At 48.8% G+C, this 23,128-nt stretch overlaps 1 protein-coding gene across 4 annotated transcripts in view; it reads right to left on the minus strand.

The window, feature by feature from the left end:
* The window catches only part of ATP9A (ATPase phospholipid transporting 9A (putative)), a 174,827-nt gene extending 152,184 nt beyond the window's left edge, over positions 1–22,643 (minus strand). The window contains exon 1 of one of the 4 annotated variants that reach the window (XR_004431320.1): positions 22,482–22,643. Coding sequence is in view for 1 of the 4 variants with exons in the window: in XM_033186753.1 (XP_033042644.1) it covers positions 22,482–22,549 (68 nt within the window). In the remaining 3 variants the exon portion in view is untranslated. Of the gene's footprint in view, positions 1–6,125; positions 6,182–18,724; positions 18,839–22,481 lie in introns of those variants that run through there. The other 3 variants (XM_033186753.1, XM_033186756.1, XM_033186757.1) reach the window with 3 other exon arrangements.
* Positions 22,644–23,128: the final 485 nt, after the last annotated feature.

The raw sequence follows: 23,128 nt of genomic DNA on the forward strand, positions 1-23,128 counted from the left end.
ATATTGAAGGGAAATTGAAAAATAAATAAGCATCTTGCTAAATGTCTCAATGCAATTCAGTTCCTGCCCATGAATTCCTTAAATTTATCACTGCAGCACCCAGAACCATGCCTGCCCAACATTTTAGAACTATTGTCCCGCAGCAGAAACCTTGAGCTTCGTGGCAAATTTACTACAAGTGACCAAATTCTCCCACATCTGTCCAAACAAGAGAGGTGACAGCCAGCCTCCCTACTGAGAAGTGGATTTATACATGCAGCTCTCTCTTCCTGGGGAAGCTGCAGCCACACCCCGTGTGTTGCATGGATGGACTTCAGCTCCCTGGCACCTCAGGGTTCCAGAGGAGCAGTGGCCCGAAGCTGTGTTGTGGCAGCTGTCACCTTGGTGTTGTGGGTGCTGCTGTTGTTCCTTAACACCAAACTGAAACTGGACCGTCTGACACTGCCATGACAAATAAACTTCCATCCCACATTCCAGACAGGCTGGGGAGATGGGCTACAAGACCGAATCCTTTAAGAGTAAGAAATTAGGCTGGGCCCACGTGGTGGCTCACGTCTGTAATCCCAGCACTTTGGGAAGCTGAGGCCAGTGGATCATGAGGTCAAGAGATCGAGACCATCCTGGCCAACATGGTGAAACCCTGTCTCTACTAAAAATACAAAAATTAGCCGGGTGTGGTGGCAAATACCTGTAGTCTCTGCTACTCAGAAAACTGAAACAGGAGAATCGCTTGAACCCAGGAGGTGGAGGTTGCAGTGAGCCGAGATTCTGGTACTGTACTCCAGTCTGGGTGACAGAGTAAGACTCCATCTCAAAAAAAAAAAAAAAAAATTCTTTCTCTTAAGCTATTTTTCCAGATAAAAAAGGAAAATATGAAATAACTTTCTCACCCATTGATAACAACAGCCATTCAACTAGGTTAAAATGTAAGTTTAGAAATAACTTAGTTTACACTGTTTCCTGCTCAGACCATTTATTTATTTATTTATTTATTCATTCATTCATTCATTCATTCATATTTTATTTTTTTTTTTTTTTTTGAGACAAGGTCTCACTCTGTCACCCAGGCTGGAATGCAGTGGCCCAATCTCGGTTCAATATAACCTCCGCCTCCCAGGCTCAAGCGATCCTCCCACCTCAGCTTCCTGAGGAGTGGGACTACAGGCCTGCACCACCACGGCCAGCTAATGTTTGTATTTTCAGTAGAGAGGGGGTTTCACCATGTTGGCCAGGCTGGTTTCAAACTCCTGACCTCAGGTGATCTACCCGCCTGGGCCTCCCAAAGTGGATTACAGCCATGAGCTACCACGCCCAGCCTAGACCATTTATATAAAGGAAAACCGAAATGGATTTTCTTAGGATTTGACTCTAAGACAAATAAAGGTTTTAACAGCAGATAGTCTGCTAACCAGATGCGCAATGGTTTCATACAATCTGGCTGAAATGCAAGGGAAAAGCAAATATTAGAGGAGCAGAGCCAAGGGAACAATGTTTCTGAAAAAGGTAACTAATATAACAAGGAGTTGGAAAGGAGTTGGCCTCCGCAGAAACCATCATCTCTGCTAGGAGTTCCCCTATAATCAGTAAGCACTGCGCAAATATTTGCTGAATTCTCTGTATGACACACGAACCTTCCAGGAAGTTACAAGGTCCAGGAAAGAACAGTCTCAGCATTGACGTTGGGCAGATCCAAAAAGAACACAAAGAAAAATTAAAAGTAGCCAGATATGGTGGCTCATGCCTGTAATCCCAGTACTTTGGGAGGCCAAGGCAGGAGAATCACTTGAGGTCAGGAGTTCGAGACCAGCCTAGCCAACATGACAAAACCTTGTCTCTACTAAAAATACAAAAATTAGCTGGGCATAGGCCAGGTGCGGTGGCTCACTCCTGTAATCCCAGCACTTTGGGAGGCTGAGGCAGGTGGATGAAGAGGTCAGAAGATCAAGACCATTCTGGCCAACATGGTGAAACCCCACCATCTCTACTAAAAATACAAAAATTAGCTAGGTGTGGATGTAGTCCCAGCTACTCAGAAGCTGAGGCAGGAGAATTGCTTGAACCCGAGAGGCAGAGGCTGCAGTGAGCCGAGATCGTGCCCCCACACTCCAGCCTGGGTGACAAGAGCGAGACTCTGTCTAAATATATATATATATTAGCTGGGCATGGTGGCAGGTGCCTGTAGTCCCAGCTACTGGGGAGACTGAGGCAGAAGAATCGCTTGAACCCCGGAGAAGGAAGTTGTAGTGAGCCAATATTCTGCCACTGCATTCCAGCCTGGGTGACAGATTGAAACTCTGTCTCAAAAAAAAGAAAAAGAAAAAGAAAAGCAGTATGAATTAGTCAACAGCAGTGGTTCTCAGTAGCAGGGTGGGGTGATTTTGCCCCCTGCAGACACTTGGCAATGTCTAGGGATGTGTCTGATTGTCACAACTGCAGGGGAGTGGGGTACTACTGACACGTAGTGGGTAGAGGCCAGGGATGCTGCTAAACATTCTAAAATGTCCAGGAGATCCCCACCAAAGAGGGTAATCTGGTCCCAAATGTCAATGGTCCCGAGGTGGAGAGCCCTGCTCTGCAGCAGCACTGCCCACTAGGTTTCTGTGATGATGGAACCACTCTATACTGCACCATCCAACACAGTAGCCACCAGTCACATGCGGCTGCTGAGTACCCAAAATGTGACATTTAAAGTTTATTTCAACATCCGAAGGAATATAAATCATTCTACCATAAAGATACCTGCACACAAATGTTCCCTACAGCACTATTCACAAAGCAAAGATGTGGAATCCACCTCAATGCCCATCAATGACAGACGGGATAAAGAAAACGTGGTACATACGCATATGGAATACTACACAGCCATAAAAAAAGAACAAGATTGTGTCTTTTGCAGTACACGGATGGAGCTGGAGGCTATTATCCTTGGCACATTAACACAGGAAAGGAAAGTGTGGGAGTGCGACGACATGCGAGTCATACTTCTATAAGAGGAGTCAGGCCTGCTGAGCAGCAGAATATTCACAGGGAAAGACTCAGGGCTGGAGAAACAGGGAAAGGCGACAGTCCCACAATGATCCTACAGCTATCAGACTCAAGTCCGAGGCTCTCATCTTCTCACCTTTTCATCTCTGCTGTCCCATTACCAAGCCACTCTCCTGCAGCCAAGGCAGGCATGCCCCAGAACCCTATGCGCTCATCTTCCCCCACCGTTCCATTTCTTTTTTTTTTTTTTTTTTTTTTTTTTTTTGAGGCGGAGTCTCGCTCTGTCGCCGGGACTGGAGTGCAGTGGCCAGATCTCAGCTCACTGCAAGCTCCGCCTCCCGGGTTTACGCCATTCTCCTGCCTCAGCCTCCCGAGTAGCTGGGACTACAGGCTCCGCCATCTCGCCCGGCTAGTTTTTTGTATTTTTAGTAGAGACGGGGTTTCACCATGTTAGCCAGGATGGTCTCGATCTCCTGACCTTGTGATCCGCCCGTCTCGGCCTCCCAAAGTGCTGGGATTACAGGCTTGAGCCACCGCGCCCGGCCCCACCGTTCCATTTCTATCAAACTACCCAACATGTCTGTAAGACCCATTCACACCAGACATCCTCCTGCAAGCCTGTCCCTTTATCTTCTATCTATCCTTTCAAACCCAACTCTGTGCTCTTCGCAAAGAGAGGAGGAAGCAGTTCTGGGCTCTCTTAGACTTTACGGGTCTGTTTCTCTCTAGACCAGGACTGGCAAACTCAAACCTACAGGGCGCAGCAAGCCACATAAAAAATACATAGGCTAGGTGCAGTGGCTCATGCCTATAATCCCAGCACTTTGAAAGGCTGAGGCAGGAAGATCACTTATGGCTAGAAGTGTGAAACCAGCTTGGGCTACATAGTGGGATCCCATCTCTATTTGTTTCTAAAAAATAGAAGAGAAGAAAAGAAGAAAGAAGGAGGTGGAGGAGGAAAGAAAGAAGAGAGGAGGGAGGAGGGAGGAGGAGGAGGAGGAGAAAAAATAATGAATGAAAATAAACACAAGGTCCAGTGGGATGGGGCACACCTCCAGTCCAGTTCCTACACAAGCCTAGACCAGCTGATTCTTCAAGACAAAGACATTCTGAAGAGTAAATATTCAGTTACAAAATGTTGGCAACTGATCCAATTTTTAAATATTATACAAAACTAAAACCATACCAAGATATCATTTTTTTACGACCAAAGTCAAAAATCTTAATAAAGGCAAGGATGGACAAACAGGCGCTGTCACTGCCAGCAAGGATCTAAGTCAGCATAACCTCCGGGAGGACATTTTGACAATGCTATCAAAATTACAAATGTGCATTCACTTCAGCCATTCCCCTTCCACATATTCCATACAGTCTAACATGGGCACAAAGACCTGTGTGACATTCCTAGTAATAATAAACCATTAGAAAAAATAAATATAACTGACCAAGCTCAGTGGCAAACGCCTATAATCCCAGCACTTTGCAGGCCCCAGTTCACTTGAGGCCAGGAGTTCAAGACCAGCCTGGGTGACAGCGCCTCTCTAGATAGCTAAATAGATAACTAGGTAGGTAGGTAGATAGACAGACAGACAAACAAATAAAATAGAGAAATAATCTAAATGACCATCAGTGGTAGATTGGCTAAACAAACTACGGTACTATTCAATGTAATACTACGAGGCATTAAAATAATGATCAAAGGCCAGGTGCAATGGTGTGTGCCTGTAGTCCCAGCTATCTGGGACGCTGAGGCAGGAGAATCACTTGAACCCAGGAGTTTGAAACAACCTGGGCAAAATAGCCCCCACATCTCAAATAAGAAAATAAATAAATAATTTCAAAAAGGTAGTGAAGAAGGTTGTTATATACTGACACGGAATGAACTCAGAATTTTTTTTTTTTTTTTTTTTTGGGACAGAGTCTCACTCAGTCGCCCAGGCTAGAGTGCAGTGGTATGATCTTGGCTCACTGCAAACTGCACCTCCCAGGTCCAAGTGATTCTTCTGCCTCCTTCGCCTCCCGAGTAGCTGGGATTACAGGCGCCCACCACCATGCCTGGCTAAGTTTGGTATCTGTAGTAGAGACAGTTTCACCATGTTGACCAGGCTGGTCTCAAACTCCTGACCCCAGGTGATCTGCCTACCTTGGTCTCCCAAAGTGCTGGGATTACAGGCGTGAGCCACCGCCATCCAGAATGTACAGTTAAGTGAAAAATACATGTACTGTGTAGGGCATATTAATAATAGAATAAAAAAGAAAAATCACGCCGGGCGCGGTGGCTCAAGCCTGTAATCCCAGCACTTTGGGAGGCCGAGACGGGCGGATCACGAGGTCAGGAGATCGAGACCATCCTGGCTAACACGGTGAAACCCCGTCTCTATTAAAAATACAAAAAACTAGCCGGGCGAGGTGGCGGGCGCCTGTAGTCCCAGCTACTCCGGAGGCTGAGGCAGGAGAATGGCATAAAACCGGGAGGCGGAGCTTGCAGTGAGCTGAGATCCGGCCACTGCACTCCAGCCCGGGCGAAAGAGCAAGACTCCGTCTCAAAAAAAAAAAAAAAAAAAGAAAAAAAAGAAAAATCTATGTCTATCTATACAAAGATGCATGGTGGGTTTTTTTTATAAATGCTTAAAAATGTCTAGAACAATACAGAAGAACATGGTAAGACTCACTGCCTGGGGAATGGCACAGGGTAGCTGACTAGAGAGAGTGGGAGGGAAACTGACTTTGCAATGGCTACACCTCTATACCTGTTAAGTATTAAACCATGTGACTCTGACTCAGTACATTTTTTTCTAATTTAAAAATAAAATAGGCCAGGCGCAGTGACTCACCCTGAAATCCCAGTACTTTGGGAGATAGGCAGATGGCCTCAGCTCAGGAGTTTGAGACCAGCCTGGGTAACATGGTGAAACCCTGTCTCTACTTTAAAAAAAAAAAATCCAATAAAATTAGCTGGGCATAGTGGTGGGCACCTGTAATCCCAGCTACTTGGGAGGCTGAGGCGGAAGAATCGCTTGAATCCGGAAGGTGGAGGTTGCAGTGAGCCGAGATTGCGTCACTTGCACTCCAGCCTGGGTGACAGAGCAAGACTCCGTCTCAAAAATAAATAAAAATAATAATAAAATAATAAAACTCACCCTGCTGCCCAAACAGCACACAGCTCTGTCTGCTGCCTCGGATCTTGCCATGAGTTTGTAGGTCAGAGACCAGATCCCATTTACCTCCCCCAGGCCTGGCACACAAAGATGCTCTGTCACTAAGCGCGGGCTGATGACTCATTCCCCTTTCACATGCCCCAGTGCCCAGCACTCCTCCCTCACCTCACGCATTTGTGTTTACCCAAGACACTCGGTCACAGGTTCTAACACAGGCCTAGGCCACAGGGCCTGGCTGGCAACCCCACAAAGCACGACCCACAAGATTCCAGAAAACAGAACAGAATCCAGTGGAAGGCAATTTCCTAGACACCAAAACAATAAGCGAAAACATGAGTAAGTGCCGAGTGTGTGCCAAGCGCTGTGGCAAAGCCCTCAAGGCGAATGACTTCCTTGCTCCTCCCAACCGTCCTACAGTCAGAGGCTTTTATCCTCGCCCTCTTGTAGATGAGGACACTGCACCTTACAGGGTCTTGCAGCCCGTAAGGGGCAGAGCCAGCAGGCTGACCCCGGAGCCAGCCCTCTTAGCCAGAGTCTGGCAATCTCACCAAGCTGTAGAATCTGAGAGCCACCTCTGAATTGTCTAGATGGCAAACTAGGGAGGAATCCAAATGGCAGGAACCCAGCAGGGACACACCAAGGGTCCCTACTCGCACTGCCAAGCCTGCCTGTCTCCTCCCTCCAACCCTGCTATGGTGGCTGCCACTGCTGTGGGAACTTCCATGAGACACACAATGGGGTCTACGAGCTCCACATCCAACAAGAGGCAGGAGGCTGGACATGGCTCCTTCCTTGCAGCCATGGGTCATGCGGATAAAGAAGGGAAGGAAGGAGGGAGGGGTAACAGGAAGGAAGGATTCCCTTTTTCTGTGCAGATGAGGATTCCATTGTTTATCCTCCTTCTGGCTCCAGTGCTCAACATGTACCCTCACTGAAGCCCACTGTGGGTCCTACCACCACTTATACCCCCCAATGAATTAGGAATGGAAAGCTCTTGAGATTTTTTAATGTTTCTGTTTTGGGGGTTTTTTTGGGGTTTTTTTTTTTTTGGAGACAGGGTCACACTCCATCCCAGGCTGGAGTGCAGTGGCACAATCATGGCTCACTGTAAATCTCAAACCCCTGGGCTCAAAGGATCCTCCTACTTCAGCCTCCCAAGTAGCTGAGACCACGGGCATGCACTATCATGCCCAGCTGATTTTTTATTTTCTTGGTAAAGATGGAGTCTCCCTATTTTGCCCAGGCTGGTCTCAAACTCCTGGGCTCAAGAGATTCTCCCACCTCTGCCTTTCGAAGTGCTGGGATACAGGTGTGAGCCACCATGCCCTGTTGCTCCTATTATTCACTCGCTCATTTAATCAAGCAGCCAGTATTTACTGAGCACCTACTATGTGCCAGCCTTTGTGCTAAGCACTGGGACTCTCACTAGTCAAACGAGGGCACTGCTCTAGCAGAGCCTACATTTTGTAGTGGGCAAGGTAGGAACAAAAAAAAAAAAAAAAAAAAGCAAAAAAAAAAAAAAAAACCCCAAACAAAAATATGCCACTCGGCAGTAGGTGACTCCTACAGAGTGAATGGTCTGGAAAGATGTCCCAAAGAGACAGCTGAGCTGTGACCTGGGAGACAAGAGACAGCAGTTTACGAGCTGTGGGACCCTGGGCTAGTTAATTAACCCTGCTAAGCCTCTGTTTCCTGGAAAATAGAACAATGACAGTACCCAGTATTGGACAATGCCATTAAGACAATCCACTTAAAATACCTAAGACAGTGATGGTGGCACCCAATAAACCAATGGAGTTTAACAAAATTCTTACAAGAAAATCTACTGTGTGTCACTAGAATGGAAGGCCCAGGCTATCAGGGATTTCTGTTGCATGTGTTGACCGCTATATCCCTAATATTAAAACTGCCAGAAATAGAGTAAGTGCTCAGGAAATGTTTATGGAGTGAATGAACGGATGGAATCAACAGTAGCTTTTTTTAGTCTTCATACTATAAACCTCTGTTAACTCTTCTATGACCGTGTAGAGATCTGGATGCCCTTTCAAACAGCCGGCAATTCTCTGAAACACCCAAAAACAAGGCCAAGATTCTTAAACACTGGTTTTCTGTGGTATCACACACAAAACTGAATTTTTGAGTGCTTCTTTGCTGGCCAGGCTTATCCATCCCAGACAGGTGACTTCTCAGGCCCAGGGCAGGAGTCAGTGCCTCTCTCTACTTTCTCTTTGTTTGCTTTTGGAGGGCCAGGATTCAGAATGAAAACATTACTTGTGGCGGGGTACAGTGGCTCATGCCTTTAATCCCAGCAGTTTGGGAGGCTGAGGTGAGTGGATCACCTGAGGCTAGGAGTTCGAGGCCAGCCTGGCCAACATGGTCAAATCCTATCTCTACTAAAAATACAAAAACACTGGGTGTGGTGGCACACGCCTGTAATCCCAGCTACTTGGGAGGCTGAGGCAGGACAATCACTCGAACCTGGGAAGCAGAAGTTGCAGTGAGCCAAGATAGCATCATCACACTCCAGCCTGGGCAACAAGAGCCAGACTCTGTCTCAAAAAAAAAGAAAGAAAAGAAAAAGAAAACGGCCAGGCGTGGTGGCTCAAGCCTGTAATCCCAGCACTTTGGGAGGCCGAGACGGGTGGATCACGAGGTCAAGAGATCGAGACTATCCTGGCTAACACGGTGAAACCCCGTCTCTACTAAAAAAAAAAAAAAATACAAGAAAAAGAAAACATTTCTTATAAAGTGAAAATAAAATACAAATCAACTTGTGAGAATATAAAGCACTGGTTAAGTAAATTAGAGATGTCTATTCAAAGAAATATGCTGTCATTCAAAATGTCATTTGCATATGGCAAAACCCCATCTCTATTAAAAATACAAAAATTAGCTGGGCGTGGTGGTATATGCCTGTAGTCCTAGCTACTTGGGAGGCGGAGGCAGGAGAATCACCTGAACTTGAAAGGTGGAGGTTGCAGTGAGCCAAAATCATGCCATTGCAATCCAGCCTGGGCAACAGAGTGAGACTCCATCTCAAAAAATAAAATAAAATAAAATAAAATGTCATTTGTTAAGTACACTGTAATGTAAAAAATGCTTTATAGTAAAACGCTAAGTGGAAAAAGTAAAACATAAAAACCTGTGTGCCACACTCGGCAATATAATGAGACCTCGTCTCTCTAAAATATCTAAAAGTTAGCCAACTGTGGTGGTGCACGCCTATGGTCCCAGCTGTTTGGGAAACGAAGGTGAGAGAATCAGAATCACTTAAGGCCAGGAGGCAGACGTTACAGTGAGCAGAGATTGTGCACCTCCACTCCGGCCTGAGAAATGGAGTGAGGCCCTGACTCAAAAAAAAAAAAAAAAAAAAAAAAGCCGGGCGCGGTGGCTCACGCCTGTAATCCCAGCACTTTGGGAGGCCAAGGTGGATGGATCACAAGGTAAGGAGATCGAGACCATCCTGGCTAACACGGTGAAACTCCATTCCTACTAAAAATACAAAATATTAGCCGGGTGTGGTGGTGGGCGCCTGTAGTCCCAGCTACTCGGGAGGCTGAGGCAAGAGAATGGCGTGAACTCAGGAGGCGGAGCTTGCAGTGAACTCAGATCGCACCACTGCACTCCAGCCTGGGCAATGACAGATCAAGACTCCGTCTCAAAACAAAACAAAACAAAAACCCATATGCGACATGGTTCCTACTCATAAAACAAGGTACACGCACAAACAGGAAGAAAACATCATCTGCTAAAATGTTTGTGTTCATTGTGATTGTCTTTGAAGGAAAAATAACACACCAGCATTTCCTTTATCAGTTTTCTCTGTTCTCTCATTTTTCTTTTTTTTTTTTTTTTTTTTTTTTAATGAGACTGAATCTCACTCTGTCACCCAGGCTAGAGTGCAGTGGTGCAATCTCAACTCACTACAACCTCTGTCTCCCGGGTTCAAGGAATTCTCCTGACTCAACCTCCCAAGTAGCTGGGATTACAGGCACGTGCCACGATGCCCAGCCAATTTTTGTATTTTTTTTATGGTAGAGACAAGTTTTCACCATGTTGGACAGGCTAGAACCGAACTCCTGACCTCAGGTGATCCACCCACCTCAGCCTCCCAAAGCGCTGGGTTACAGGCACAAGCCACCACGCCCGGCCTGTTCTCTCATTTTTCTTACATGGATATGTACTCATTTTTCAATTAAAGGAAAACAAAGATTAGACTTTTTCACCATTCCTCTTATAACATAAACTACTCAAGAAGAGTGTGCCTGGCCAGGCCCTGGAGCCTGGAGACCCACAGGAGGACAGACCACCCTGATGTGACAATTTAAGCTCAGTGTTCCCGTGACTAACCTATATGTCTAAAACTCAATCTCAGATAAAGAAAAGGAAGCCAAGGCTGGGCGTGGTGGCTCATGCCTGTAATCCCAGCACTTTCAGAAGCCAAGGCAGGTGGATCACCTGAGGTCGGGAGTTCAAGACCAGCCTGACCAACATGGAGAAACCCTGTCTCTACTAAAAATATAAAAAATTAGCCGGGCCTAGTGGTGCATGCCTGTAATCTTAGATACGCGGCGGCTGAGGCATGAGAATCACTTGAACCCAGGAGACATAGGCCACAGTGAGCCCAGATTGCACCAATGCACTCCAGCCCAGGCAACAAGTGCAAAATTCCATCTCAAAAAAAAAAAAAGAAGAAGAAATTTCTTAGGTTGGGCATGGTGGCACACACCCGTATTCCCAGCACTTTGGGAGGCCAAAAGCAGGCGAATCACCTGAGGTCAGGGGTTTGAGACCAACCTGGCCAACATGGCTAAACCCCATCTCTACTAAAAATACAAAAAAAAATCACTGGGCATGGTGGTGCACGCCCATAATCCCAACTAGTTGGAAGGCTGAGGCATAAGAACTGCTTGAACCCAGAAGGCAGAGGTTGCAGTGAGCTGAGATCACACCACTGCATTCCATCCTGGGCAACAGAGTGAGACACTATCTCAATAAATAAATAAATAGGCCAGGCATGGTGGCCCATGCCTGTAATCCCAGCACTTTGGGAGGCCAAGGTAGATCATGTGAGATCAGGAGTTTGAGGACCAGCCTGTCCAACATGGTGAAACCCCGTCTCTACTAAAAAAAAAAATACAAAAATTAGCCGGATATGGTGGCACACACCTGTAACCTCAACTACTCAGGAGGCTGAGGCAGGAGAATCCCTTGAACCCAGGAGCCGGAGGCTGCAGTGAGCCGAGATTGCACCACTGCACTCCATCCTGGGCAAAAGAGTGAGACTTCGTCTCAAAAAATAAAAAATAAATAAATTTATTGGCTGGGCGTGGTGGCTCACGCCTGTAATCCCAGCACTTTGGAAGGCCAAGGCGGGCGGATCACAAGGTCAGGAGTTCGAGACCAGCCTGACAAACATGGTAAAACCCCGTCTCCACTAAAAATACAAAAATTAGCCAGCGTGGTGCCGCAGACCTGTAATCCCAGCTACTCAGGAGGCTAAGGCAGGAGAATCGCTTGAACCCAGGAGGTGGAGGTTGCAGTGACCCAAGATCGCGCCTCTGCACTCCAGCCTGTAGGTGAAAGAGCAAGACTCCATCTCAATTTAAAAAAAAAAAAAAAATTCTTGTAATACCATTATGCTCACATCAGAATGGCTGAAACAAAAGGTGATGGACAATACAGTGTTGGTGAGGACATGGAACAACTGATCAGCTTGGTAGAAGTATAAATTAGTACAATTGCTTTGGAAAATTATCATTTTCTTCTAAAGCTAAACACAAATGTATACCCTAGGGCACAGCAAAGCCACACAAGACATACTGAATGATGTGTTCAAGAATGTTCATAGCTGTACTATTCGTGACATTAATTTCAAATGAAAGCTTAATAACACTAAGAGATACCACACATGCCAAGACGGCAATAAATGAGATGCTTCCTACATTAGTTTCCTTGGGCTGCCATAATAAAATATCATAGACTGAATGGCTTAAACAACAGAAACTTATTTTTTCACAGTCCTGGAGGCCAGAAGTCCAAGAACAAGGTGTCAGCAGGGTTGGTTTCTCCTAAAGCCTCTCTCCTTGGCTTGTAGATAGCCACCATCCCCGTGTCCTCACACAATCTTTTCTCTGGTGTCTCTGTCTTTTTTTTTTTCCTTCTTTCTTTCTTTCTTTCTTCTTTCTTTCTTTCTTTCTTTTCTTTCTTTCTTTCTTTCTCTCTCTCCCCTCTCCCCTCTCCCCTCTCCCCTCTCCCCTCTCCCCTCTCCCCTCTCTCTCTCTCTCTCTTTCTTTCTTTCTTTCTTGAGATGCAGTCTCACTCTGTCACCCGGGCTGGAGTGCAGGGGTGTGATCTTGGTTCACTGCAACCTCCACATCCTGAGTTAAAGCAATTTTCCTGCCTCGGCCTTCCTAGCAGCTGGGATTGCAGGTATGCGTCATGACACCCGGCTAATTTTTGTAATTTTAGTAGAGATGGGGTTTCACCATGTTTGGCCAGGCTGGTCTCAAACTCCTGACCTCAAGTGATCCGCCTGCCTCAGCCTCCCAAAGTGCTGGGATTACAGGTGTGAGTCACCATGCCCAGCCTTTCTGTCTGTCTTAATCTCCTCCTATAAGGTCATCGGGCAGAATGGAAAAGGGTCCATCCTAATAGTTTCATTTTATTTTTTATTTTATTTTATTTTATTTTTGAGATGGAGTCTCGCTCTGTCATCCAGGCTGGAGTGTAGTGGTGCGATCTTGGCTCACTGCAAGCTCCACCTCCCGGGTTCACACCATTCTCCTGCCTCAGCCTCCTGAGTAGCTGGGACTACAGGCGCCCGCCACCTCGCCCAGCTAATTTTTTGTATTTTTAGTAGAGATGGGGTTTCACCATGTTAGCCAAGATGGTCTCAACCTCCTGACCTCATGATCCACCCACCTCGGCCTCCCAAAGTGCTGGGATTACAGGTGTGAGCCACCGCGCCCGGCCTAACAGCTTCATTTTAAATTGATCACCTCTTTAAAGGCCCTGTCTCCAAATTCAGTCACATTCTGAGGTGCTGGGGGTTCCAGCTTCAAACATGTGGATTTGGGGAGGGATGGGGGATCCACATCTGCAACATTTCCCAAATGTTCTAACAGCACAAAGCTTCCTTAATTGCTAAATCAGAAAGCTGACCTCACAGCAAGAACAATAGTCCAGACTGTATGATTTCTCATCCAACAGATGTCTTGAGTTTTGTTTTTTTTTTTTTTTTTTTTAAAGACAGGATGAGACACCTTAAAAGGACAATAAAGAATATGGCCACTGAGTGAGTATCAGTTTCCTTAGTCCAGTGGCTCTGAGGGCCATTCACCATGCAGAGGACACTTGGCAATGTCTGGAGACATTCCTGATTGTCACAAGGCGGGGAGGGGATAGTACTGGCATCTAGTGGGCAGAGGCCAGAGATGCTGCTAAACATCCTACAACGCCCACGACAGCCCCCATAACCGGGAATCATCAAACCCAAAATATCGGCCAGGCGCGGTGTATTTTTAGTAGAGACAGGGTTTCACCATGTTGCCCAGGTTGATCTTGAACTCCTGACCTTAAGTGAGCCACCCACCTTGGCCTCCCAAAGTGCTGGGATTGCAAGCATGAGCCACCAAGTCCAGCCCCAAGCCTGACTTCATCTCGTCACTGCAAACTGTCCACGGCATGTGGGAGATCCTGCCAGGCTCATGTTAGGAGCAGGGCACTGCTGACACTACAAACTGATTCTTCCTTGGGGATCGCTGCCAACAGGCTCTTCCCTGGCATTTGCTAAATGCCACAGAGATTTAATTGGGACGAAGGAAGAGCATCCGGCCCAGTCCACCTTTCCAACTCTCACCAGAAGCCTTTCCCTGCTCCCACGGGGCCTCTTCCAACTGTCTTCCCCCAGAGTTTCTGCAAATTCTGTTTAGACAAAAATAAAAGCAGCGCCAGGCACAGTGGCTGGCACCTGTAGTTCCAGCACTTTGATAGGCCGAGGTTGGCGGATTGCTTTAGCTGAAGAGTTTGAAAACAGCCTGAGCAACATGGAGAAACCCTATCTCTATAAAAAATACAAAAATTAGACAGGCATGGTGGTGCATGTTTGTAATCCCAGCTACTGGGGAGGCTGCGGTGGTAGGACTGCTTGAACCCAGGAGGCTGAGGTTACAGTGAGATCACACCACTGGACTCCAGCCTGAGCAACAGAGTGAGACAACATCTCAAAAAAAAAAAAAAAAAAAAAGGTTTTAAATGTATAAGCACAACCAACCCTCCTATTTCTTTCCCCCTGTAGCAGTAACATTATGTGTTTAGACGGTGCCATTTCAGCATGGGCCACTCATTCCTAAACGTCAGGCATGACTTGGGATATCTACAAATCTCAGGAACATTTACAGACTTCATGGTTTTCTTTAAATTGACTGCCTTTTCTTCAAATTCTAAAAGGAAACTTCCTGCCATGACTACAACAAGAAAGCCAGTATCATTTGGTACAAACAGAAGGGCTCATAAAAATAACTGCTAATCTTTCATACATACATTAATCTTTCAAACTCACACAAATTAGAGAAAACAGATACTAGTTATTAAAATCAGAATCATTCTAAATGTCATCAATAAAAATGTTACAACCGGCCGGGCGCGGTGGCTCAAGCCTGTAATCCCAGCACTTTGGGAGGCCGAGACGGGCGGATCACGAGGTCAGGAGATCGAGACCATACTGGCTAACATGGTGAAACCCCGTCTCTACTAAAAATACAAAAAACTAGCCGGGCGACGTGGTGGGCGCCTGTAGTCCCAGCTACTCGGAGGCTGAGGCAGGAGAATGGCGTGAACCCGGGAGGCGGAGCTTGCAGTGAGCTGAGATCCGGCCACTGCACTCCAGCCTGGGCGGCAGAGCGAGACTCCGTCTCACAAAAAAAAAAAAAAAAATGTTACAACCAGTCTTTTTCTTTCCAAATTAAGCCAAAGTCACCACCTTCATGAGTGACCCTGAAGACACATCCCATCCCCCTTCAAAGGCAGTCATAAAATACGGCCAGCCCTTATCACCAACTTTCAACATTTCCATCTGAGTAGACACTAAAAGAACATTCTGTTCTGAGAAGGGCCAAAAGTCCAAAGATGGCTGGTTCAAAGCCTGGCCTCCTTTTTCCAACTTGTTGCATGCAAGGCAGAGGTCAAGGTCAAAGGGTGCCCCCAACTCCTTGGGGACTAGAATACAGGGACCTCCTCTCACCAGCCAGCTGGACAGCAGTAGGTAGAAAGAGCCCTTTTGGGCAGGGTGCAGTGGCTTATGCTTGTAATCCCAGCACTTTGGACGGCCAAGGCAGGCGGATCACGAGGTCAAGTGTTGAGACCAGCCTGACCAACATGGTGAAACCCCGTCTCTACTAAAAATGCAAAAATTAGCCGGGCATGGCGGCGTACACCTGTAATCCCAGCTACTCAAGAGGCTGAGGCAGGAGAATTGCTTAAACTCGGGAGGCAGAGGTTGCAGAGAGCTGAGATCATACCACTGCACTCCAGCCTAGGCAACAGAAGAGACTCTGTCTCAAAAAAGAAAAGAAAGAGCCCTTCCGCAGGGAAGCCTGACAGGCACAGCGCCCATGTTCACACTCCTTCCTTCAGAGTCCCTCTGTGGGTGTGCAATGACGCATCTTCTGGTCTCCACAAGGGCAGGGAGCAGCTAGTCTAGTTTTGGTCAGCACAAGGCAGAGCAAGGGAGGACCTCTGTAACTGAAGGGGATGGCACAAGTGCAGCTGGGCGCTGGCAAAGGACAGACAGCACAGCCCCATGGGCTGCTGCCAAGGCTTGCTGCACTGTTCTCATCCCAGGGGGGCAAAGAGCTGTTGGTGCAACTCTCTACTCCAGGCCAGAGAGGGGAGGGTCGGTGGCCGAGGAGGGGGGTGTCTCTAGGTTTCACCCACCAGCACAATTCCCTCCCTCAAAACATACCCCTATATGTTTCATACCTAATACTCCTTCCAACACATCAAAGAAAGGATGTTAAAATGTACACACACGGCCAGGTGCAGTGGCTCACGCCTGTAATCCCAGCACTTTGGGAGGCCAAGACAGGCGGATCACAAAGTCAGGAGATCGAGACCATCCTGGCTAACACAGTAAAACCCCGTTTCTACTAAAAATATAAAAAATTAGCCGGGCGTGGTGGTGGGCGCCTGTAGTCCCAGCTACTCGGGAGGCTGAGGCAGGAGAACGGCGTGAACCCAGGAGGCGGAGCTTGCAATGAGCCGAGATCGCGCCACTGCACTCTAGCTTGGGCAACAGAGCACAGACTCCCTCTCAAAAATAAACAAACAAACAAACAAAAAACAAGAATGTAAGTCCTGAGAATAATGAGAATCCTACCTAACACCACACCTCCATCACATCAAAGAGAAAGGGCATTTTTGTTTCCTTATCAGTAAAGCAAGAATAAAAAAAAAATACCAACATCAAAGGGCCATTGTGCAGCATGAAAGAGGAAACATCAGTTCAGAGCCAAAACACTGCAGGCCCTAAATAAATATTCATCTTTTTCCTCCACCGTCAGATAATGAGTCACATAAATATGCTGATGTAAGCTCTATGCTCTCAGGCAAAATGTAGGACCTCTGAAATGCCTCTGATGCCTCCACCTAGGCAGGGGGCTTCCTGTCTAGACTCCAGTCCCCTCCGCAGGATGGAAAGAGGAGCACGAGAATCTGTTCCCAGGGTCTGCAGCACACATCCGTGTGTGACAGCTTCTCATCATTGCTGTAACAAATTACCACAACTTGAGTGGCTTAAAACAACGCAAGTCTTACCCTACAGTTAGGTCTGAAGTCCAAAACGGGCCTCATGGGACTAAAATCAAGGAAGGTGTCAGCAGGGCTGTGTTCCTTCTGGAGGCTCCAATGGAGAATCCGTTTCCTTACCTTTTCCAACTTCTAGAGTTCCCTGCATTCCTTGGCTCATGGCCCTTTCTTCCCTCTTCAAGCCAGCAGTGCAGCCTCTCCCAATCTTTCTCTTATGCTGACACTCACTCTCCCGCCTGTCTTTCCCTTTTAAGGACCCTGTGTTAACACTGGGCTGGGCCAGGGTCAGTGGCTCACGCCTGTAATCTCAGCGTTTTGGGAGGCCAAGGCGGGCGGATAAGGAGTTCGAGGCCAGCTTGGCCAATATGGTGAACCCCCATCTCTACCAAAAATAAAAAAATTAGCTGGGTGTGGCGGTGAGCACCTGTAATCCCAGCTACTCGGGAGGCTGATGCATGAGAATCGCTTGAACCCGGGAGGTGGAGGTTGCAGTGAGCTGAGATCATGCCACTGCACTCCAGCCTAGGCAACAAGAGTGAGACCCTAACTTTTAAAAAAAAAAAGAATTTAAGGTGATATATCCACACATGGGTTTCTTGGTTTTTTTTGTTTTTTGGGTTTTTTTTGAGACAGGGTCTCACCGTGTTGCCCAGGCTGGAGTGCAGCAGTACTATCAGGGCTTACTATCACCTAGATCTCCTGGGCTGAAGCACTCCCCCAACTCAGCCTCCCAAGTAGCTGGGACCACAGGCTCAAGCCACCATGCCTGGCTTTTTTTTATTATTATTGTCTATTTTTTGTAGAGACAGGGTTTCACTATGTTGCCCAGGCTGCTCTTGAACTCCGGGGCTCAAGCAATCCTCCTGCCTCATCCTCCCAAAGCACTGGGATTACAGGTGTGAGCCACTGAGCCCAACTGGAATTCTATTACACAAGAAAAAGAAACCTCAAAAACTTCATGGTAAATTAAAGCAGCCAGACACAAACGGCAACATGTGGTATGATTCCATTGACAGACAATTTCCAGAAAGGGCAAATCTATGGAATCAGAAAGTGGATCACGGGTTGCCTGGGACTGGGGAAAGGGCAGGGATGAACTGTGGATGGGCTGAAGGAGACTTTCAGAGGTGATGGAAACGTTCAAAACCTGCGCCGGAGTGATGGTTGCATAATTCTATACGATTATTTTTCTGAAATCAATGGTTTGTACACTTTCAATAGATGTATGCTGTATAAATTATACCTCAATAAAGCTGTTTAAAAAATTGTGGTAGACAATGTACCTATTCAGTTCTTCTTTCTCAATCTGATTCATATTCAAAACTTCCTAGTCCCCCAAATCCAAATATATCAAGCATCAAAGCATCCCTATCCGATGTGGCCACAACACATAGATGGTTACAACGAGGCAAAGTCTTGGGCCACCTGGTACCTCAGCTCCCATCCTTGCCACATCACCACACCAGGGCCTCGACATACCTGGACGGAATGCTCTATATAGTTACTCATTTACCTGAATTTCATCAGGAAAAAGCAGTGAAATTCATAATATTTCTAAATTTCTCATAAAAGGCCCCTCCTCTCAAAGAAGCACACTGCAGATCCCAACAGCAAACCTCATGCAAACATCCAGTGATCCTAAGGCATACTGAGCACTTATTCTCCTAAACTGTACATGGACTAAACAACTTTACATGGACTAAACAACTCTCTGAGATATATAATTATTGTTATTCCCATTTTACAGATGAAACAACTGAGGCTCAGAGAGTTACAGTTCTTTTCCCAAGATCACACAGCTAGTAAGCAGCAGAGCCTGGGTGTGAACCCAGCTCCTCAATGGATTCCGGAGTTCTGGCTCCTAACAAACAATCCCTGCCATTTCACCAAGAGAGGAGCTCCAGGCAGCCACAAGCAAAGGACGTGATGTCATAAAATGGTTTCCAGCAATGGAGGTGAAATGCTTTGTTTCCTAACTACACCATTTCAAAAGTTTTCTCAATATCAGGATGTGGTAACTTTCTCAAGAGAAAAAAGAACTTTGAAGCCGGGGGATTCCTCCAAAAACAAGCTGCAAGTGTTCGCAACATATGCTGAGTGACCCCAGAAATAATTGCATTCTGTCCCCTACGACATATGGCATCTTGTTTTTCGTTTTTTGAACCACAAATCCTCCAACCATTCCACAGTTTTATTTCATCAGGTGAAATGGGTGGATCTGGTTCAAAACTGCCTCCTCTCACAACCTCCAAGACCACGAACACATTAACATCAGTGAATCTTTGTTTCCCTGTCAATAAAATGGCAGAATTAACTCTAAAAACTCACACGGTTGTTCTAAGGATGAAAACAGCCCTATTTATCTCAAGTGTCCAGCAGAAAGCCTGACCCATTACATACCACTTTCTTCTTCCTTTAACCACCCACTCACTTTAGCCCTCAGGCTGCCATCCCTCAGCCCCCAGTTCTATTTCAGGAAGCTCCTCCATCTCTCTGCGTTTCTCAAGTGTTTCTAAACTTCAGGATTCCCACCTTGATGTTGCCACTCCTGAAGATGCAGATTATATACAAAAGCATTTATGCAAATGCACAGCAACCCTGATATATGATTTGAATCCAGATCCATGTCACTGTTTAAGAAATAGATTGGCCAGGCACAGTGGCTCACATCTGTAATCCCAGCACTTTGGGAGGCCAAGGCGGGCGGATCACCTGAGGTCAAGAGTTGGAGACCAGCCTGACCAACATGGAGAAACCCCATCTCTACTTAAAATACAAAATTAGCCGGGCATGGTGGCGCATGCCTGTAATCCCAGCTACTCAGGAGGCTGAGGCAGGAGAATCGCTTGAATCCGAAAGGTGGAGGTTGCAGTGAACCACGATCGCACCGTTGTACTCCAGCCTGGGCAACAAGAGCGAAACTTCGTCTCAAAAAAAACAGAAATAGATTAGTTACAAGCCAAGCGCGGCCGCTCACACCTGTAATGCCAGCACTTTGGGAGGCCAAGGCAGGTGGATCACCTGACGTCAGGAGTTCAAGACCAGCCTGGCCAACATGGTGAAACAGCTGTCTCTACTAAAAATACAAAAATTAGCCAGGCGTGATAGTGGGCGCCTGTAATCCCAGCTACTTGGGAAGCTGAGGCAGGAGAATCGCTTGAACCCAGGAGGCAGAGGTTGCAGTGAACGAAGACCAAACCACTGCACTCCAGGCAACGAGAGTGAAACTCCGTCTCAAAAAAAAAAGAAAGAAAGAAAGAGAGAAAGATTAGTTCCAAAGCTGGCACGTTTGAAAGGGGCTGTGATGCTCCATTCCAACATAAACCAGAAAGCTTACTTTTAAATAAAATTATCTGCACCTGGTACGATGTACCAGGCAGTGTTCAAGCCAACTGTCATCATTAAAACCAAGGAGAGTGGGTACGGTGTCTTGCCTCTAGTCCCAGTACTTTGGGAGGCCGAGGCTGAGGGATCACCTGAGGTTGGGGGTTCAAGACCAGCCTGCCCAACATGGCGAAACCCCGTTTCTACTAAAAAGACAAAATTAGCCGGGCATGGTGGCAGGTGCCTATAGTCCCAGCTACTTGGGAGGCTGAGACAGGAGAATCGCTTGAACCTGAGAGGGAGAGGCTGTTCACACCGCTGCACTCCAGCCTGGGCAACAAGAGCGAAACTCTGTCTCCAAAAAAACAAAAACAAAAACAAAAGTCAACCCAGGAGACTACTTCCAGGAGGTTGAGGCGGAAGGATTCTTTGAGGCCAAGAGTTTGAGACCAGCCTGAGGAGCACAGCAAGGCCATCCCCTACCACTCCCTTGTTTAAAAATAATAATAAAATAGTCGGCCGCGGTGACTCACATCTATAATTCCAGCACTTTGGGAGGCCGAGGTGGGTGGATCACGAGGTCAGGAGTTCAAGACGAGCCTGGCCAAGATGGTGAAACCCCCGTCTCTACTAAAAATACAAAAATTAGCTGGGCGTGGTATCTGGCGCCTGTAATCCCAGCTGAGGCAGATAACTGCTTGAAGTCGGGAGGCAGAGGTTGCAGTGAGCCAAGAGCTCGCCACAGCACTCCAGCCTGGGCAACAGAGCGAGACTCCGTCTCAATAATAATAACAATGAACGCAAAACAGAGAAGGGAAGAGTGAGGGAACTATCTTTGGGTCAGACAATCCGGAGTTCAATCTCCATTTTGCAGAGTCTTCCCTACAGCCCTTAACCTCCGTAAGCTCCAATTTCCTCCTCTGGGTAATATCAGTGAGGCCTCTTCATCGGAGGATTCAGGAAGCCAGGTACAAAGACCCCACAAAATGGCCGCCACCACCATTCTTTTTTTTTTTAATTCCACTGACACCTGGTGAAGCCACCTTTAGGGTTCACCCCACCCGCTGCGTCTACTGTTCCGAGCAACTGACGCTGCAATAAGCGGCCGCCACCGGGAAGTGCCCAGGGAGGATCGGACACCCGAGCAAGGGCGGAGCAGAGCGGCCGCAGGCCCCGCCCAACACCGCGTTCAGCCTCCCGCGGGCTCCAGCCTCACCTGCACCGCCCGTGGAAATGCACATCTCCAGGCCCCGCCCGCCAGAACTCTGATTGGCGGGTCTAGGCGGGGGCCGGGGAATCTGCATTTGCACCAGCGCCCACCTCTGTTCTTCCCACCCCCGCCCCTCACGCCCAGGTAAGTCTATGGCAGGCAATGCGAGAGCCCCGCAGACCTCAACATGTCACGCTGCCATCCTCCGAACAGGAAGACGGCGAGGCGCAAAATACCAACCAGTCCCCTCTCCCCAAATGCGGGAAAACCCTCGCATGTTCCGCGTCTAGGCCGCCCTCGAGGTCTCCTGCTGCGGGGAAAGACACAGCAGGCGGCAGCCCCTGTCCCAGCCGTGGGATTCCTTCCCCTAAATTGTGGGGGGAGAACACAAGGGGTAGTGTCACCAAGCGGCCAGTTGGAGCCCCCCCCCACCCTCCTGCGGCTGCTGGTTCGGGCCCACCCCGGGGCGAAGGGGGAAGGGGCCATCGGAGAGCAGGTGGTCTCGGCGCAGCCTCCTGGGGTTGGGACCCAGGGGCGCTGATGGGGTACCCCGCGGCGTAGGCCGTGCCCCCCTAAAAGCTGAGCATATCTGGGCTCCCAAGTAAGGCTCCAAGCACAGAGCTCGGTGTGACATTGACCAAATCGTTACCTCAACGACAGATATTAATTACGGAACAATGAAACGGTGAGAAGGCATGGCTGATCCGAATTCCGCGAGTGTGTAAACAGCGCTGGGGCGGGCCCGGCTTCTCGGGGTTTCTAAAGGAAGGTGGGCAGGGAGGCCAGGCAACCGGGCGCTCGAACCCCAAAGGGCCGGCATCAGGCTAGAGGCCGCCCGGGGCTGGAGCGCAGGGAACCCCTCGCCGCCTCCCCGGCCCTGCCCCGGGCTCATGGCGCCCGGCAGGGCGCGCGGCCAACCTGTCAGGCCCGGCCAGGCTGGCCCGAGCGCCGGCTCCGGGAGGCGCGGACAAAGGAGAACCCGAGCCGGGCCCACTCACCCGGCGCGGGGCCTGCTGTCCATCCGCTTCTTCTGGCGCACCGGCTGCAGCGGGATGTTGTCCGTCATGTCGGCGGCGCCGCCCGCCTTGGCCGCCGCGCCCCCCGAGCCGCCTGGGCCGCCGCCCGGTCCGGCCTCCGCGCCGCCGCCCGCCGGCGCCGCGCCGCCCCGGGGGAGGAGGCGGCGGCAGCGGGCGGGCCGGGCCCGCAGCGAGGGGGCGAGCTCGCGAGCGCCGGGCCACGCGCGGAGCCGCCCGCGCGGCCCGACCGACGGACACGGGCGCACCATGGGCCCGAGCTCCGCGCTGCGCCCGCTCGCTCCGCGCCGCGCCTGCCACGGGGGCGGCCGGGCTGTGTCCGCGCCGCCGCGGCCGCCGCAGTGTCCCCGCCCCCGGCCCGCGCCGCGCGCCCCCCACGCGCGCCCACCCGGCCACGCGCCCCCCGCCCACGCCCGCCGTGCGCGCGCCCTGCCGCCACACCCCCCGCAAAATCCCACATTCACCATCACATCCCAGCCCTACACACGCGCGCTGTCACACTCATCCACACCAACATCAGACATGCACAATCACACGCACACCCGGCCACGCTCACCCCATCAGTCAGTCATTCTCACTCACTCTTGCACCAACGTGCACATTCATGCCCA

This window comes from Trachypithecus francoisi, unplaced genomic scaffold (genome assembly GCF_009764315.1).
Source record: "Trachypithecus francoisi isolate TF-2019V2 unplaced genomic scaffold, Tfra_2.0 Lachesis_group21, whole genome shotgun sequence".
Classification (NCBI taxonomy): domain Eukaryota; kingdom Metazoa; phylum Chordata; class Mammalia; order Primates; family Cercopithecidae; genus Trachypithecus; species Trachypithecus francoisi.